Source organism: Chelonoidis abingdonii, chromosome 3 (genome assembly GCF_003597395.2).
Source record: "Chelonoidis abingdonii isolate Lonesome George chromosome 3, CheloAbing_2.0, whole genome shotgun sequence".
Lineage (NCBI taxonomy): Eukaryota > Metazoa > Chordata > Testudines > Testudinidae > Chelonoidis > Chelonoidis abingdonii.
The window spans coordinates 214,293,390-214,311,160 of NC_133771.1; the positions used below are offsets into that span (position 1 = coordinate 214,293,390).

Here is a 17,771-nt window from a genome sequence, read left to right on the forward strand (position 1 = left end):
GTGTGAGTGCCACTGAAAATCAGCTCGGGTGCGGCCTTCGGCACTTGTGCCATAGGTTGCCTACCCCTGGCGTAGAGCGATAGCTTATATTTTCATATGTGTATATATTATATACCTTATATAACATAAGTTATCTTACATTCTTTTCCCACTTTATATGACCTTATACTATAGAGAGAGAATAAATATACACAGAGCTACAGGACTATGTAGAAATATCTTTTTAAATTATTAAATAAATTGAGCCAATTTGTTTTCTATTTTCTCTGTCAGTATTTTCCCCCCTCAAGCGGGAAAAACTGGAAAATCCGAAGAAAAAGATTCAGGGGGAAAAAACGCCAATAACGCTAATATATTTTTGTGAAGATCTGGCTGTTTGGGACCAGAGCTCACATTTATAAGCCATAAATAAAGCATACAGAAACGATAAATTAATCAGATCCAAGCAGTTTACTCTCCCGGTAACATCAAACGTTTGTATCAATTACAACAATCTATCCTGACTTTTTTTTCTTTTTGTGAATTTTTCTCTTTTTTTTTTTTCTTTTGTGATTTTTTTTCCTCTCTCTTTTTACAACGTGACAAGACTTTTGGTCCCCGGTTTAAAAACTAGCATTGTTTCACACTGAATAAGTTTTCCGTCACTTTCACACACACGCACAAAAAAAAATAGATATATTTATAACTCCCTGCAACAAAAAAGTTACCCCACCCTCCGCTGCCCATGAAATAAAATAACGCCCCCCCCCCCAACAAACCAACCAAATATCCCCGCTTGAAATCGAGGCTTGAAGAGGCCGGGGCAATTCCGGGGCCTGATCCCACAGCCCCTTGGACTTTGGAGCAGGCTGGATGGGTGGAAATTTGTCCTTTGAGGATGGGGTTGGGGAGCTTGGAACACAAACAGACACAACAGCTTGAGCCAAGGACCTCATCGGCGCGGTCCAACCTCCAGCCCCCCGGGCCGGCTGGGCTCTGCAGGGGAGCTTCAGGAAGAGTTCATAATGGGCCGGGAATACACACCTTGGTAATAAGAGGTGTCGCCGGCCAGCGGGGAGGCTTCTAAGCCACTTTTGTTCGTGACGGGGCCCATGGCCAGGCTGCCGGGCATGGGGGAGCCGTACCCGGAGTAGTGCATCACCTGTTCGTAGGCCTTGAGGTCCATTTTGTGGTGGTGGGGGTGATGGTGCGGGTGGTGGTGGGGGGGCGGCGGCTGCTCGGAGGAAGACATCAGGTTGTTGATGGAGAAGGGGTGATTGAAGGCGTAGTGGTGCTCGGGCTTGAGGTGGGCCTCGTGGGCCAGGTGGTGGGGGCCGAGCAGGTGCTGGGCCGGCGAAGGGGCCTGCTGCGGGGGGGTCCCTTTGAGCTCGGCCAGGGCCCGCTTGTGCTCGCGGCAGGGCGAGGCGCCGGGGTGGGGGGACTCGGGCCCACCCGCCGAGCTGTCGGAGGAGCCTCCTTCCCCGGGTTGGGGCGGCTGCTGCTGGGGGGGCTGCTTCTTCCCCCCGCCTGCCCCGCCGCCCCCTTCCTTGCTCTTCTCGCACTTGAAGCGCTTCTGGCGGCGCAGGTAGCAGCCGTTCTCGAACATGTTCCCCGAGTCCGGGTGCAGCGTCCAGAAGGAGCCCTTGCCCGGCTTGTCCGGGGAGCGGGGCACCTTGAGGAAGCAGTCGTTGAAGGAGAGCGAGTGGCGGATGGAGTTCTGCCAGCGCTGCTGGTTCTGCCGGTAGAAGGGGAACAGGTCCATGATCCACTGGTAGATCTCGCTCAGCGTCAGCATCTTGTTGGGCGACTGCTGGATGGCCATGGTGATGAGGGAGATGTAGGAGTAGGGGGGCTTGGCGTGCGTGTAGCTGCGCCGGTAGGTCTTGGGGTCCCGCGAGCGGCTGAGGTTGCCCTGCCCGTACATGGGGCTCATGGAGTTCATGTTGGAGTAGGGGGCCAGGGCGTTCATGGAGCCGGCCTGGGCGCCCATGGGGCTCATGCTGGGGCTCAGGTGGGGCCCCATGCCGCTGCCCATGCCAGCCATGCCCCCCGGGCCGGGAGACATGCCGGCCAAGGACGGGCTCATGGCGGTGTTGGTGTAGGACATGCTCATGGAGCCGGCCCCGCTCATGGTGGCCGGGCCGCTGCTCATGGCCGACATGCCCATGTAGCTGTTCATGCCCAGGCCCGGGTTCATGCTGCTCACGGAGGAATAGCTCTGCAAGGAGAAGGGGGGAGAGCGGAGGGGGTGATTAACCTTGGCTGCCACGCAGTGCCTGCCACCCCTAGGCTGCTCTAGCAATGGGGCTGCTGGCCGGGCGGGGGGCGTCCCGCAAGCCGCCCCGCGTCGCCCGGGATGTGTAGGACGCGGCTACCGGGGACAGCTGCTCTCTGTTGGGTCCGAAAAAGCAGCAGTCAGCTGGTGGGGGCAGGCGGCTGCTCCCACCCAAAGCGCCGGGAAAGGGGAGCGCCCGCCCCCGGCTGGGAACTGGGGTTAGGCACTCGGTGTGGGGGATGCTACTGCCCGGGGTTGCGGGGGGCCGCAGGAGTGTGTGTTGAAATGTGCCGGCCGCCAGGCCCCTGGATCAGCAAAACAACCCTGCGATCCGCGGGGGGCTGCACTGCAAACTACGTGGGGAGGGAATACACCGCGGGGCAGACGGTTGGCTCGGACCCTGGCCCCACGCGCGGGGAGCCCCACCCGAGGCGGCGCAGGAGGACTCTCCGCAGCCCAGCGAGTTGCGTGTCCCTCTCCCACGCTTCTCAAAACCCAGCGCTCCAGCCATAAACTTTTCCCCCTTCCGCCTTGCCCTCCGCCCCCCTGTTTTCTTCAGCCACCCCCCCCTTCCCGACAGTCCCACGCCAAACACAACTTTGTTAGGAGAGCGCGGCGCAGGCAGGGCAGAGGATTTGGAGGCGCCGCAAGTCAATATTTGATCACAAAGTTAATATTATCTCAAGGCTAACAACGGTGTCGTATCAACCCAGCGCCCTGTTTTCGCCGAAGGAGGGGAGAACGGGCGGCGGCTGGGGGACGGGAAGGGGGTGTGGGATGGGCAGGGAGGGGGGGACAGAGACACACGCACAAATAGAGGGAGAAGTTGTCCCTACCTCGGGTTCTGCATAGTAGCCGCTCCAGTCCGAGTGCTCGTGCCCTTCCATTTTCACGGCTCCCAGCATACTGGAAGCAGAGTGCAGAGCCGTTTAAAATTTAACAGCCACAACAACCGACGACAAGAGAGAGAACAACCCAAAAAAAAAAAAAAAACCAGCCCTCCCTCCCCTCTGCCTCACTCCCTCTGCTGAGCCGGGCGGAGGGGGAGGGGGCAGAAGTGGTTGCTGCTGGGGTGGGGTGGTTGCGTTTCCCCCCCTCTTGCTCCTGCTGCTGCTTGGGTGGGTTTGTTTTTCTTTCTTTCTTTCTTTTTTTTTCTCCCCCTGCAGCCCGGAGTCGCCCGGCGGCGCTGGGAAAAGCAGGAGGCGGAGGACAAGCGCTCCAGTCACCGAGTGATATAGCACCGGGCGCCCCCGCGAGCCTCCAATCCCCAGATCCTGGGCAGCCGATTTGAATAATCAGCTCACACCTAGGCTGGAGCCTCCTCGCCTTCGCCCCCCTCTTGCGCACACCTGCCCCGAGCTGCCCGGGAGGTGGGTGGCGAGGCAGGCAGGAGGGGGACAAATCCTGCCCTGGGCAGAGCGAGTCAGAGAAGGAAAGAGGGTGGCAGCTGGACCCGTCTTTATTGGCCTGAGGCTTGTCATCTGGCGAGCTGTCTGGGAGGCAGGCTGGGGGGAGCGGGGTGCTGCCATGTGGGCAGGGACTGCAGGACGAGTGTCTCTGCGCTTGTGTCTGCGGCTGGGGAGGGAGAGGGGCCTCCCCCTGCCTGGGTGCCATTGCGCTGCTCCCTCCCAGGACTGCCCAGCGGGGTTGGGGGCCCTGGTTTGCCACCAGCCGGGCTCCGGGCTGGGTTCTCAAGTCCGGATTTATTTACCCGGGGCTCTTTGCTGGCTGGAGCTCGCTCGCTGTCAACACGGCGAGCGGCTCGGAAGCAAATTTGCAAAGCCCTGTCCTGGTTAGCACGAGCTGTTTACACACCTGTAACTCCCCCGGAGCTGTGCCTTGCTGGAGCGCCCTGGCTGCACGCGAGATCCAGAGCAAAGTCACGGGAGAGCGTGGGATTTTATGCAGTATTTACCTCTGCGTCCAAGCCATGCCCCGGGCTTTCTTGATTTTGTAGTAAGGTGCTAAATGACTTGGGATCACCCATTTGTCTGTGACAGAACAGACAGTTCCAAGGTTACCCAGTCACAGCCGAGGCGCCTACAACATTTCGTAACTAAAACAAACAGGGGGAAGGGAGAGGAGCCAACAGACCTAAGCCAGGGAATCACTGGTTTTCTACCCCCGCCCCGAGCAGCCTGTAACCCCATCACGTGCCAGTCAAACTGTGGCAGTAACAGCAAGGCCAGAATAATAATAGAAATAATTAATTAATAATAATAACAAAAAGCCTTAAGACATCAGGAAACTAGACAGAAAATCCCAAGACTTCGACCTCGAAACTATCTATAGGCACGGCCAGCACACAACACAATCCAAAGGAAAGGTGATGCTGCGTAATCTGCTTTGTACAAATTCTGCCAATGGTTCTCGCTATGGCTGCCAACTGTGTGTTCATTTCAAATCTAATGATGGGGGGGCATAGATAGATAGATAGAAACAAGCATCCATTATTTACAAAACCCACACAGCGACCTGCTTGCTGTTCCCGCGTCGGTATCTGACCAAATGCTGAAACCTGTATTTATTCTAGAGGATACTTTAGCCGCTTGAGCTATTAAACGAAGTCAAGTTTATTTAACAGTGTTGGTTCATCATGGATTTAACGGGTTTTTCTCATGCAATAGAAAACAGCGATTCTGTGCAGTGGAATGAATCTTTTGACTATTTCGTTGCTAATACCCCGCAGACAGTTCTGCTCCATCGGAATTCCGCAGTTTTCCTTGCAAAGAGAGAAAATGACTCAAAATTCTGTCATAGGAAACGGAACTACGCCATTGCATTCGTTTTTTTCATGTACAACTTTCCATGTCCATTTATCTATCTATCCCCGTCCACGCTATCTATCTATCTATCCCCATTAGGGTGACCAGATGTCCTGATTTTATAGGGACAGTCCGGAAATTTGGGGCTTTTTCTTATATAGGCCCCTATTACTCCCCACCATTTGTCCTGATTTTTCACAATTTCTATGTGGTCACTCTAATCCCCACCCATCTATCTATCTATCTAGCTAGCTATTCCCATACACACTGTCTACATACACCCCCTCCATCTACCTATCTATCTACATACACCCCATCTATCTTATCTATCTATATATACCCTATCTATCTATCCCCATCCACCCTATCTATCTATCCATCTATCACTTTCAAATGAATGGGGCAGTGTGGCCCATTTTTTCAAATAAGAGGAACGCTTCTAGCTCTAAAAATGAAGGTTAGCACTCATATAAAATGCTCATATAGCATGCCCGAGGGGGTTTTCCTTGAATCGCAGACACTCATCAAGTGATTCATATGAAGAGGGGTGTAGACTGTGCTAAATAAGCCACACAGTATATTAAATAGTAACTTTAAAAGGCGTCAGAAAAAATACCAGCCACCCTTCTGATTTAAGCGAGGAAATGAACATTTTGAAAATAAAAAAAAAATAATATAAATTTTTGTTCTGCGAAGTTAGATGCTTTTCTTCTGGCTTTTTTAAAGTCTCTATTTGTTTGTCAACTAAAAGATAACAATAAAAAAGCCAAGCTACTGTGTCTTCTGGTGCGTGAGGCCAGAGGAGACCTTTGGGGAATGAGTGTGGAGAACCAGGATCTGATTAACACTATTTAAACAAAAATGGATAGACTGATGCTTCTCCTGTATCTTGCCTGATGGAAATAGCCTCCGTTCAGCGTCTTACGGATTGAAAAATGGTGGTAGAGCTCCCCCTGTTGTTTGTTCAGCGGAGCGCCATATTGAATCTGATTGGGGGCCTGATCCAAACCCCATTGCAGTAAATGGAAAGACTCCCATTGATTTCACTGGGTTTGAGATTAGGCCCGAAGAGAAGGGTGCAGAACAGCTGCCTTCTTCGCTTTTAAACAATGGTTTGCTGCATGATCCCTTTAGTGCAATCAGATGCTTGTACCTTGCTTTGAGATCCTCAGATGAAAGGCAGGTCAAGTATTAGCATTTTCCATCTCATTAAGACTAAACTTTTAAAGAATCCTTTATATTAAACAGCAGCCATATCCCTACAAGACAGCTACTTATAATGAATAATCATAAATAGGTAAATTGGACTATTTAAATAGCCCCGGCACATGAAAACAACACAATTGTACATTTTCAACCTGCCTGTTCCTGTTAGATTTCTCTTATCTTCTGAACACTTTGTCAGCCATAAGTTATTTGACTTGACGAACTCACTGGGTAAAATTCTATGGCCTTGTGTTGGGCACGAGGTCACAGTAAATGATCAGAATGGTTTATTCTAGCCCTTAAGTCTAAGTCGCTCTCTTCAAAAGGGCTGAAACAGCAGCAAGGGTCCCTAAAAGCTACCTGTTCTGGCTAGGGTGGATTCCTCCTGCAGAGGTTTTGAGGAAGACAGGTGCAAAGCCACCTTCTGAGGACACTCTTGCAAGCTTTGGTGTAGAGGGCATGCTAGGGACAGGTCTGGAGGAGGAAGGGGCATGTTGGGCATATAGCAGCAAAAGAAGGAGGAAAGGAAGAAATATTATCCCCATTTTACAGATGGGAAATTGAGGCCTAGTGAGATGTGAGTTATGGGCTCTTCACATAAGTGGCAAATCTGGGGCAAATAAGTGTCTGTTTTCTGGATGGATCAACTTTTTTTTTTTTGTTCTTCTAATATACCACATTAGAACATTTTGTAAGGCATGCACTTAACCGTTTCCTCCCCCCCTCCCCAGTTTAACAGCATACAATACAACAGACAAAATCATTGTTTAGAAAGGAAAATATATGGAGAATTACCCTAAGTAAAATTAATTAAGAGGCTATTGCATATAAATAAGGGTGATCAATCCAAAGTCAAAAGATCATCTATATTTAGCTTAGTGTTTGTAGTTCAGTTAAATCAGTACATACACGTTAGATCTTTTTTGGTATGGTTCTGGTGGGAGTGAGGGGTTTTTTTCCCCTGTATGAAAAAAAATGGCAACAATACAATGAGGAATTATGCAATCTTGTTCTAACTGGTGCCAATGGCACAATAATTCCCACTGAATTCAATAGTAGTAGGGGCAAGACCTTAAAGAGGATTTTCTAGCACCAGTAAGATCTCCCAGCACACACCTACACTTTCACAGTGCATGAAGTTAAACACATATATAAGGCTTTGCCGTCTTAGAGCCTAAATTTATCCTAGGTCTGGCCTGCACCTAAAAGTTAGATCAACCTAACTACATCACTTAGGGGTTGTGAAAAATTTCACCCCTCGGTGTAGATGCAGCTAAGTCTTCCCTCGACCAAGCAACCACCTCTCGGGGAGGTCCATTAACTACAGAGATGGGAAAAGCCTTTTGCTGTTGTAGGACATGTCTGCACGGCCATACTACAGTGGCACAACCACAACTATGCTGCTGAAGTTGTTGTAGTGGAGACATACCTGTAGCCTCGCATAATCCATTGTATTTTACTAGGTTCTTTTTTTTTTCATTCAAACTAACAGGAAGTTTACATGTATAAGATTTTGATTGTGCACACACACTCACCCCAGACTGGAAGACCCAGCGGGATCCTGAAGGCATGCATAGTATCTTTAACCAGTACTAAGATTTCTGTCCTGAATATTCTAATTTTAGGGCATTTCCCAACAATGGAAGAAGTTCCCACTGCTGTCCCTGCATTCAAGCCATCAGAATTCAATGTTTAACCAGAAGTGCTCTGATTTCACAATTTGCATTGTTGGCTTGTACTGTGCAGATGTCTCTGCAATGTTACGTACTGTGCAGAGGTAAGAGCCAGTCCTGAGATCCCAAGGTTCTGGTGCTCATTTTTACTAAGACCCTGTTAGATGAATTTGCCTGTGTAAAAGTATAATTTGCACCTTAAAATAGGTTTAAATTGCATTTCCACCAGTTTAAGACCCCTTTACTCTGCCAGAGAATGTAACGGGGCATTTGCAAATTGGGTCCTAAACCTTTATAAACTGATCTAAGAGAGCTGCTGAGTAAGACATGAGAGTCCAAACTTTTTATATCCTACACTGTGGCGCTTTTCAGAATGCATGTGCTAGAACTTGCAGTCCTAGCAGGTTGACAGACAAGCAGCTGGTGCCTTTCCATTGCCTGTTACTACATGGATATTTGGTAATAACTGTACTGTTTCAGAAGTGTCTAGGAACCTCAGTCCTGGACCAGAGCCCCATTGTGCTAGGGGCTGTACAAACACCGACCAAAAAGACTGCCCCTATCCCAAAGAGCTTATTCTCTGTCAAACATTCTCAATGCAATGAAATAGGATGTAGCAAATTCCAAGGGCCTATCGCCTTTTAAGTACAAGATCCCATTAATTTCAATGAGGAGTTCTGCTTAACAGAGCAATGGCACAGTTTGTCCTGGTAGCTCTCTCTGTACTTTAAAAGCGTGAGAACTCATTAGCCTGCAGGTGTCTGTAATTGCCTGGACCCCTAAATGCATGCTAAAGTTAAAACACTGCATTATCCCACTCAAGTGAAAGGATCTACCAGAAGTGTCAGAAGGAAAACAATTGTACCAGGAAATTTCAAACCAAGGCCCCTTTTCTCCTCAAGGAAGCTTGTCCTCCCAGCACCCCCAGGGAACAGCGGAGGTGTTAATCTTTGTTTTCTTTCCACTTTCTGCATACAGTGACGCAGAGATTCACATCACCTGCTTTCCATGAATGCAGCCCCAGGGGGTCATTTGGGAAGTAAAAGAACCCATCATGCCCATCCTATCAATGATATCCAGAGACTGATTAATCCTATTATGGTTTTGTTGTTATCAATAAACATTTGAAATAAGGTTTGTGTTTCTCACTTTGGAAAAACCTCAAATGTCAAAAGGTAGGAGGAAATTATTTCCTTTCGACAGTGAAAGCTTGAACTTGCCCTGAACCAGAGCTTCCTATCATGTGGAGAGAAGAATGGAACAATAAGGGCCTGAGCTGAAGCCAGTGCTCAGTTAGCTTTTCCATTGGCTGACAGTGCAAGCAATTGGCATTTTTTTCACACTGTAGCAGGAAACTAGACATACCAGTCTAATGAAAGGCAGCTTAGGGCTTGTCTACACGCTGCCAGCAAAGAGCACCAGAGGGGTGTGATGTGTAAAGCACACTAATGTGCTTCATTCTAGCTGCCCCTTTGTAGACCTGGCTGATGTGCTCTAAAAGGGACTCAGTTCACATTAGTGTAGACAATGTTAATGTGAATTAGGTACCTTTTAGAGTGTGCCAGCAAGGTCTGCATGAGGCAGTTAGAGTGCAGCACAATGGAGCACTTTATAAATCACCCCTCTGGCATGCTTTGCCAGAGCCATGTAGACAAGCCCTTAGTTTCTCAGGGCCTGATGCAACGATGATGGAAGTCAAAGGGAGTCTTTCCTTTGACTTTAATAGGGGTTGGATCCAGCCCTCAGTTGGCAATCTCTTGACCCCACCAGACTGACAGGTGCTGTAACGTAATAGACATTGAGCTGGGATTTTTTTTAAAAGCTTTAAAGTGTTTCCATGGTATTATATCTCCACGAGGGATTCCCCCTCCCCTGGAGCACTGTTTGAAATGTGAATAAGATACGAGGCAAATTGAAATTACGATGAAATCCGTATTGAGCTCTTCCTGGTTCTAATGGACGCGGGGTGAAATTCACCATGGTGAAGAACAGCAGGAGAAGGTCTAGGTGCCGCTTCAGATACATCTACACAGCACAAACAAACCCAGGGCAGGAAGTCTCAGAGCCTGAGTCGGCTGACTTAGGTTTGCAGAGCTGGTGCTGAAGACTAAAAATAGCAGTGCAGACATTTGGGCTTGGGCTCAGCCTGGGCTCTGAGACCGTTCCCCTTTTATGGCCCTAGCTCAAGCCCAAATGACCACATGGCTATTTTTAACTCCACAACACGAGCCTCATGAGCCCAAATCCCATGACTTGGTCTCTGAGAGTCACTTCCACAGGCCTTCTCTGCCAGGGCCGGCTCCAGGCCCCAGCATGCCAAGCGCGTGCTTGGGGCGGCATGCTGCAGGGGGCGCTCTGCCAGTTGCCAGGAGGGAGGCTGGCGGCTCCAGTGGACCTCCCGCAGGCATCCCTGTGGAGGGTCCGCTGGTCCCGCGGCTTCGGTGGAGCATCCGCAGCCATACCTGTGAGAGGTCCACCAGAGCCACGGGACCAGCAGACCCTCCGCAGGGACACTTAAGGGAGGTCCACTGGACCGCAGGACTGGTGAGCGGCAGAGCGCCCCCCGCAGTGTGCCGCTGTGCTTGGGGCGGCGAAATGGCTAGAGCCAGCCCTGTTCTTTGCTGTGTAGATATGTACCCTGAGACCTCATTAAAAAAATGAAGAATACTTGTGGCACCTTAGACACTCCACAAGGACTGCTCATTCTTTCTGCTGACACAGACTAACATGGCTACCACTCTGAAACCTGAGATTTCATGTAAGCCTCATTTTGGGTGCTGAAGGGAGATTTTAATGGCAGTAGGTCTGTGTTGCCCCTCAGCACGGGGTAAATTGTTATTAATTTATTTCATATTTTGCCCTGTAGTGACACCTAGGAGCCCCAGTCATGGACCAGAGCCCTGCTGTGCTAACAAAAAGACAGCTTCTGACTCAAAGAGTTCACAATTGAAGTATAAGACAAGAGACAGATGGAGAGAGAGATGAGGGCATAAAATGAATCAATGAGACAGCATTGGTCATGACTGGCAGTGGTCACACCACCTTAATTACAGCATAGATCGCATTTCCTCCTTCAAAAACATACAGCAATTGTGAAAAATCGCTACTCCACTAATTATTCCTGTATCTATTGTTTAAATAAAATGGCTGAGAAACATTAGTTGGGAATTTATTTTTTTTCCTTTGGGAAGAGTGAGAATGATGCAGCCTTAGAAACAAAATGGATTGAATTTGGCAAAAGGATTTTGCTTCCTGTTTTTAGAAGGTTATCCCTTAGGTTTGTAATTCTTCTTTCTTCCGCCTGTCCAGGGCTTAATTTGTGCCAGGACTTGCCAGAGCTAAGCCCCAGCACATCTAGGCTTGGCCATTCATAGTTCCAGCACCTCTAGTCTGCCTGCATCAGTTATGAATGTAAAAAAATTGCTTGAGTCCCAGCACCTCTTTCATTACAAATTAAGCCCTGCGCCCAGTCTCTCAAGCCAATCCCTTTGTGTTCAATAAATCAGCCTCACAGGCCTGTCTACAAATTGCTTTTGTACCAATATAAATCAGGTGTGTGATTTTTTTTTTTTTAACTATAATAGTTACCCCTGATACAGTCCGTAGTGTGGATGCAGTTGTACCCATATAAAGGTGGCTTATTTCCCTTCCCATATGGGAATAGCTGTACCAGAAAGCATCTTATACAGGTCTAATCTTATCAACACCAGGGAGGGTTGAATCACCTTAACTATACAAGGCAGAGCTAAAGTGCTACTGTTTTTACACACTGAATGCAGAGAAGGAAAAACAAGAATCTCTTCCAAAACTTAGTTAGAAACACACGAAATAAAATCATTGCAAACAGACAATTTTGTGCCTTAAACCATGGACCCTAATTGAACTGAGAGAAGCAAAGAAAGGGCTGAAATCCATTATTTTAAAAATACTACGAACCATATTGTGCCATCAGTTTTTCAGCTTGGAGATGGGGCCATATAAGAACGCTGGCCCCCTAATTCAGCAGCGTACATAAGTATGTTTACAGGCTGTCCTGAATTAGGAGGCTTTTCTGAAGCAAGGAGTCAGGGGATAAAGTTAAACTTTTGCTCACTGAATCGGGGCCTAGATAGAGAGATTAGCTAAATGATAAAATGTCTTCATGGCTTTGATGTGCTGGGGAGATAAATTGACCTCTGGACACAATTATGCTGCCTTCCTCAACAAGGCGGTTTGGAACTAAGGCCTAGCTCCTGACAGGTTCCAGTGGGGATTAGGCACCCAAAAACCTTTAGGATCTGGAACTAAATTCCTTTTTATTTCTCCATCACGATGAGCACAGGACGTGTACTCCCAGCAAAGTCAGGAAGGCAGGCAAAACAAACAGAGATGACAAAAGATATAGATTTAGGCCTCGATCCTGCAAAGTCTTAAGTCTTTGCAGGATCGGGGCCTCATCTACAATGTCTCGTGTCATCCCCAGGCACTTTACAGAGCCCAATCACAAGCGCCGAAAGGGTAGAATGAGAAGTGGACTTTGTTTCTTATTATGTCTGTTTACTACTGAGAGAGAGAGAAAACATCACTGGCTTCCAGGGGAGGTGACTCACTAATGAGTAAGATGGATAACATTTCAGGTCACAAAAAATCACTATTAATCAAACCTAGATTCTTTGTGTGACTGGATTTTGCCCCAACTAAAGGAGATCCCATTTTATGAGCTGAACAGCTACTGTATACACCAGACAGAGGCTAGACACTGGCTGTGTGAGGTGGGACTGGGAAAGACTTTGGACCTGCTCACCCCGACCTTGGAAATACATTTGAGGTCACACTTCCACCATGGTTTCTGTTATCTTGTGTTCACCATTGCACAAGCAACTGGTTTTGCAAGCATAATTAATCCTTTTCCACTTTGCACGCACAAAGTGTTGTCTGTATGCGCCCATCAGGCACTGAAGTGCCCAGATGCTACTGCAATGAGCACAACAGATATGTATAGAGAAAGAGAGAGAGAGAGAAACAGCATTTCTTACATCTATGTGAGTTTGTAAATGCAGGCTAGGCATGCACAAAACGGTACCTTGCCACTTCTGGGAGCGCAGTGGTTTGAATGCATAAAAGTGGGTACACTCAAATGGAGGCTGGTTTGAATGTGCTGGAAATATGGCCCTTGGGTTTTTAGGGCCAGGTTCTTCAGCGCTTACTCTCACTGAGTAATACCTTGCTCCTTAGTCCTACTAATTTTGGTATGGCTACTCAAGCAGTAAGATGTATGAAATGTAAGGATGGGAGAATCTAGCCCATATGAAGTCTGATTTTTCAGATCTGAAGGGGAGAAAAATTGTCCTTTGGAGGAAAGAGCAAAGAAATCCCGGGACCTGAAAAACAAACTTCTTCTTGAACCAGCATACATTTTTTCAGATGCTCCTTTTGGCAGCAAAGGGTGTTTCTCCTTCTTTGAGAGCCATATTCCTTTTTACAGCTTCCACCTCATCATTTATTCTACAAGAGCAGCATTTATAATGGCAGCTTAAAGAAACCTGTTAAAATTAAAAGTGTCTTCTATTCTTGCATTGGAAGAAACATTATTACGCACATCTTAAGACAATCAAAGTGAAATATTGTAGCAGTATATACACAACCTGACATTGCTTTATTTAAATGTATTTGGTTGGTTGCTGAGAAATGATTTTTCCTCTTCAATTTTTAACTAATATTTAATTTAAATTTAATTTTAGTTTTTATTTGCATTACAAGTCATTATAGGAGCACCCATCTTTACTGTAACAAGAAAGCCAGTTGTAGTAATGACATTTAAAAAAATGAGCTATTCTAAAAAAATCTTCATATTTTCTCTTAGCTGGCAACACTGAAAATTTGTTAGCATTAAACACTTCATATCACCCAGCGTCTGAGGGTATATTGCCATATTTTGCTTGTGTGTGTGTAAGAGACAGAGACCCACACATCTTGGATTGCACCTGGGAGCTCCAAAGTTAACCCTCTAAACTGTAAAATTGAGGAATCCTTGTGGCACCTTAGAGACTAACAAATTTATTTAGATGTAAATTCGAAAGCTTATGCCCAAATAAATTTGTTAGTCTCTAAGGTGCCACAAGGACTCCTCATGGTTTTTGCCGATACAGACTAACACAGCTACCCCTCTGAAACCTCTAAACTGTGTCTACCCAGGAAAGGTGGGGTTTGTTTTGTTTTTTTGTTTATTCATTTTGATTCATTGAGTGGCTTTGTTTGTTTTGTTTTCTTTGTTGTATAACCTAAGGCATGAATGTAAACCAATATTGTTATAAAAATCACATTTTTAGTTAATATCATTTTTTCAAATTCTACAAAAGATTTGCTTTAATGGTTGATGTAGGGCTCAGGCATCTGGCCACGTCTAGACTATGCGCCATATCGGCGCGTTAAAATCGATTGCTCGGGGATCGATATATCGCGTCTGATCTAGAGGGGATATATCGATCCCTGAGCGCGCTTATATCGATTCCGGAACTCCACCAAAACCAACGGAGTTCCGGAATCGACATGGCGAGCCGCGGACATCGATCCCGCGCGGTGAAGACGGGTGAGTAAATCGATTTTAGATATTCGATTTCAGCTACGCTATTCTCGTAGCTGAAATTGCATATCTAAAATCGATTTTTGCGCGTAGTGTAGACCTGGCCTCTGTCACATTATCCAAGATGTTATGCCCATCCCTAAATGAAATGGTGATAGGACGTGTCCAGTTGCCAAGTCTAATAAATTGTGTTCATTTAGGTTTGTTTTAGAGGGGAAACAAACCTTTTTCTTGCCTTTTTCTTGACAACATACCAAGTCATTAACTTCCTTCCACCTGTAATTATAACAATTAATCCATGATAGCAAATGCTCCCAATTGCACTGATGTTGAATAATTTCAAAATAAATGTTCCTTGTACAGAGGAATTTACTCTCTCTTCGTTGCAATAGAAATCAATTATTTGCCAGTAAGTAGTATGGTATTTTAATAATGAAAGAAAGCAGGGAATGAGGAGAAAAGAATCATCATTAAAGAAGTAGATGATGAGGCATCATTGTATTCTAGTACAGTGCTGTAAACGTTATTGTCAGGATCAATTGAGACGTTCATCTGACAATGCATTAACACTATGGCTGAATCAACTTATCTGGGGATTTGAGGCAGTAATCAAGCTGGAGTGTGATAAATCTGATTAACAATGGCAGCAATTCTCTCGTATAACAGCACCCTGCTTCACTGGTTTTATATAGACACAGGACTTAAATTCACATAGAGTATTTCCCAGAGCCCACCACATGCACTCCCCCCACACACACATGCAACATGCTATGGAAACTCCAGGGAGGGGTGGAAATATTTACCAGAACTCTGCTCCAGACAGCTCTAGCTGAATTTAAGCCCCGCATGTACATGTAACTTTAGATAGCTAGACATGCCCCACGCATCCCCAGCCCTACACCTGTCATGCTCTATTCCAGGGCTTGCAAGGCGGTCCTCAGGAGACAGCCTGCCACTGGCTTCCTCAGTGCCTGCTCTGGAAGATTTCTGCCCCAGCCAGGTCCCACACTTTCAGAGCCCCTTTATGTCGCTCTAGCCTATTACCCAGCATACAGGGACTAGAGCAAGGACGAGAATCTTAGCCCTTGTTTATATTCAAAGTTGTACTAGTTTAAATACATAAATACATATATATATATTAGGGTGCTGAGCCCCAATTTCCAAAGGCAGAACATCCCCATTGCTAGCCTATCAGAGCTGAAATATACCTGATGTTTGTAGGTATAGAAAAGCTGGTAGTTTTGATGCTGGCTGGCAAAAACCCAGTGGTGCTGGTTTCCTGGAAAATGCAGAACGGTTTGTACATCTCTGTAGATCATGTTGCTACAACACAGAGATTTCGCTACAATGGCGCAGCATCACATGCAAATCAGGGCACGATTTGGCCCAGCAAGCTGAAATGGAGCTATTTTGGATGCTGTATAAACCTGCCGCAATCAGTAATATTATTGGTTTCAGAGTAGCAGCCGTTTGGACAGGAAGATGATGTCTGTCTGTATCTGTACGAGTTTTTTTATGAAGTTGATCGATTTCCACTCCATACGGCTAAATGCAGTGCCTTGCATAATGACAGGTTTCTCAGTAGCAGAGTAATATTATTGTTATTTTTATGACTCACTGTTCACATTACAATCACACTAAAAAGCCCGTAGTGAGAGGGCCCTATGGTGCAAGGCCCTGTACATACCCATAGTAAAAGACAGTCCCTGCCCCAAAGAGCTGCTCATATAAATAGACAAGACAGATGAAGAAAGCATTATTACCCCCACTGTACAGATAAGGAACTGGGGGAGAGAGAGATTCAATGACTTGACCAAGTCCACATAGAAAGTTTGTGGCAGAGAGAGACCCGAACCAGTTCTCCCAATTCACAGTCCAGTGCCTTAATCACATCTGTGATCTTCATTGCTGATGGATGACTTCATATTTCAGGACTGTTTTTCAAAGAGGTGTTTGTTCAATTCCTCAAATACATGGTTATTTCTGAGAGGTATGTCAAAAATAACTTTACCTGGCTACTTACAGCTCTCATCGATTCAAACAGGGAACAACTTCAATACGCGACATTCTGCGGTGAGTAGAATTTTTCCCATATTTGTGGAATTACCCTGGCAATAAGAAAGGTCCCTGACAGTGGCACCATAAGGGAATTACTACAATTAGACTGTATAATATTTACTTAACTATTTGAAGAACTCCACAGCCAAGTCTCTCCTAATTAGATTCAACATTTAATGGGACTTCATAATTTGTGAAAACATTTTCTGAGGCTTTAACGAGGCTGAGAAAGCAAGAGTCTGGCGTACGCAAAAATTTTATAATTTAAATACTTTATCAAGAGCGCAAGGAAAGCTAATCTCCTTAATACACGTGATGTTCCTGCTGGTTGCCACGCCTCATCTGTGTTGCCCCTGCAATAGCCACAGACAACATGGGCCATACTTTTTTCCCATTATCCTGAATTTCCCATTCACGTTAAGGGTTTATATGATGGTTCTCACAAGCCGGAGCTGGGTTGGAAAGAGCTGGAGTCTGACTCAACTGCTGGTACCAGGAGGTGTTACGATTGATCGATGCTCCCTCGATTCGAGGATGATCCCTACATATGGGGCCTGAGATGACTCCCATAAATATCCCATCGACTAGATGTCCCAGCCTTCCAAACTCCTCAGTATTGGGAGGCAGATTATATCTATAGGTAGCTATATTCCTGTACCGCCTCCCTACTACCACCTCCCAGGGAACCTACCCAGAGGAGGCATAAAGATGGTCCTAGACATTCTTCGGTCTCATGCCCCTCTCTAGCTCAGGTGCTTTGGAGCGGATGCTCAGCGATGTACGTTTTCTTATATAGAAGGAGGTGTTTCCCAGACAAGCTGGACACTCAGTGTTAATATAAAGATCAATCAGCTTCATTGGAAATAGCTCCTCCAGCTGGATATTCAGGTAGGACACTTCCAAAGTCATGTCTGACCATGTTTTAGGCCCTGTGTATATTCGGGAGGGGGGAGAGATCCTGGCCCTACTGAAGTCAATAGGCGTTATATACCATTCACGCCAATGGGACCAGGATTTCATCCCCGTCTTAAGATATGGATGACATTTTGGAGTGTGGTTTGTAAAACGGCTGCTGTTTGAAAATCCCTGCCAGGATCAACAGGGAGCAGGCACTGCCAGCAGTTATCTTCAAGGCATAGGGCGACTTCCATTCCTCTGCTGCTGACTAAGGCTCTGATAATGTCGCTGACTAGATCTGGGGGCAAAAGTGTGCTTGCCTCCCGCAATGTTAGCTGCAGGATTGGGGCCTAAAG

At 46.6% G+C, this 17,771-nt stretch overlaps 1 protein-coding gene across 1 annotated transcript; it reads right to left on the bottom strand.

The window, feature by feature from the left end:
• Positions 1–285: 285 nt before the first annotated feature.
• FOXA2 (forkhead box A2) lies at positions 286–4,289 on the bottom strand. The gene is made up of 3 exons (XM_032790814.2): positions 4,070–4,289; positions 3,091–3,160; positions 286–2,197 (listed from the first exon to the last, which is right to left on the bottom strand). The coding sequence occupies exons 2-3, from the start codon at positions 3,157–3,159 to the stop codon at positions 989–991; spliced, it is 1,278 nt and encodes a 425-aa protein (XP_032646705.1). The 5' UTR covers position 3,160; positions 4,070–4,289; the 3' UTR covers positions 286–988.
• Between the last annotated feature and the right edge of the window lie 13,482 nt (positions 4,290–17,771).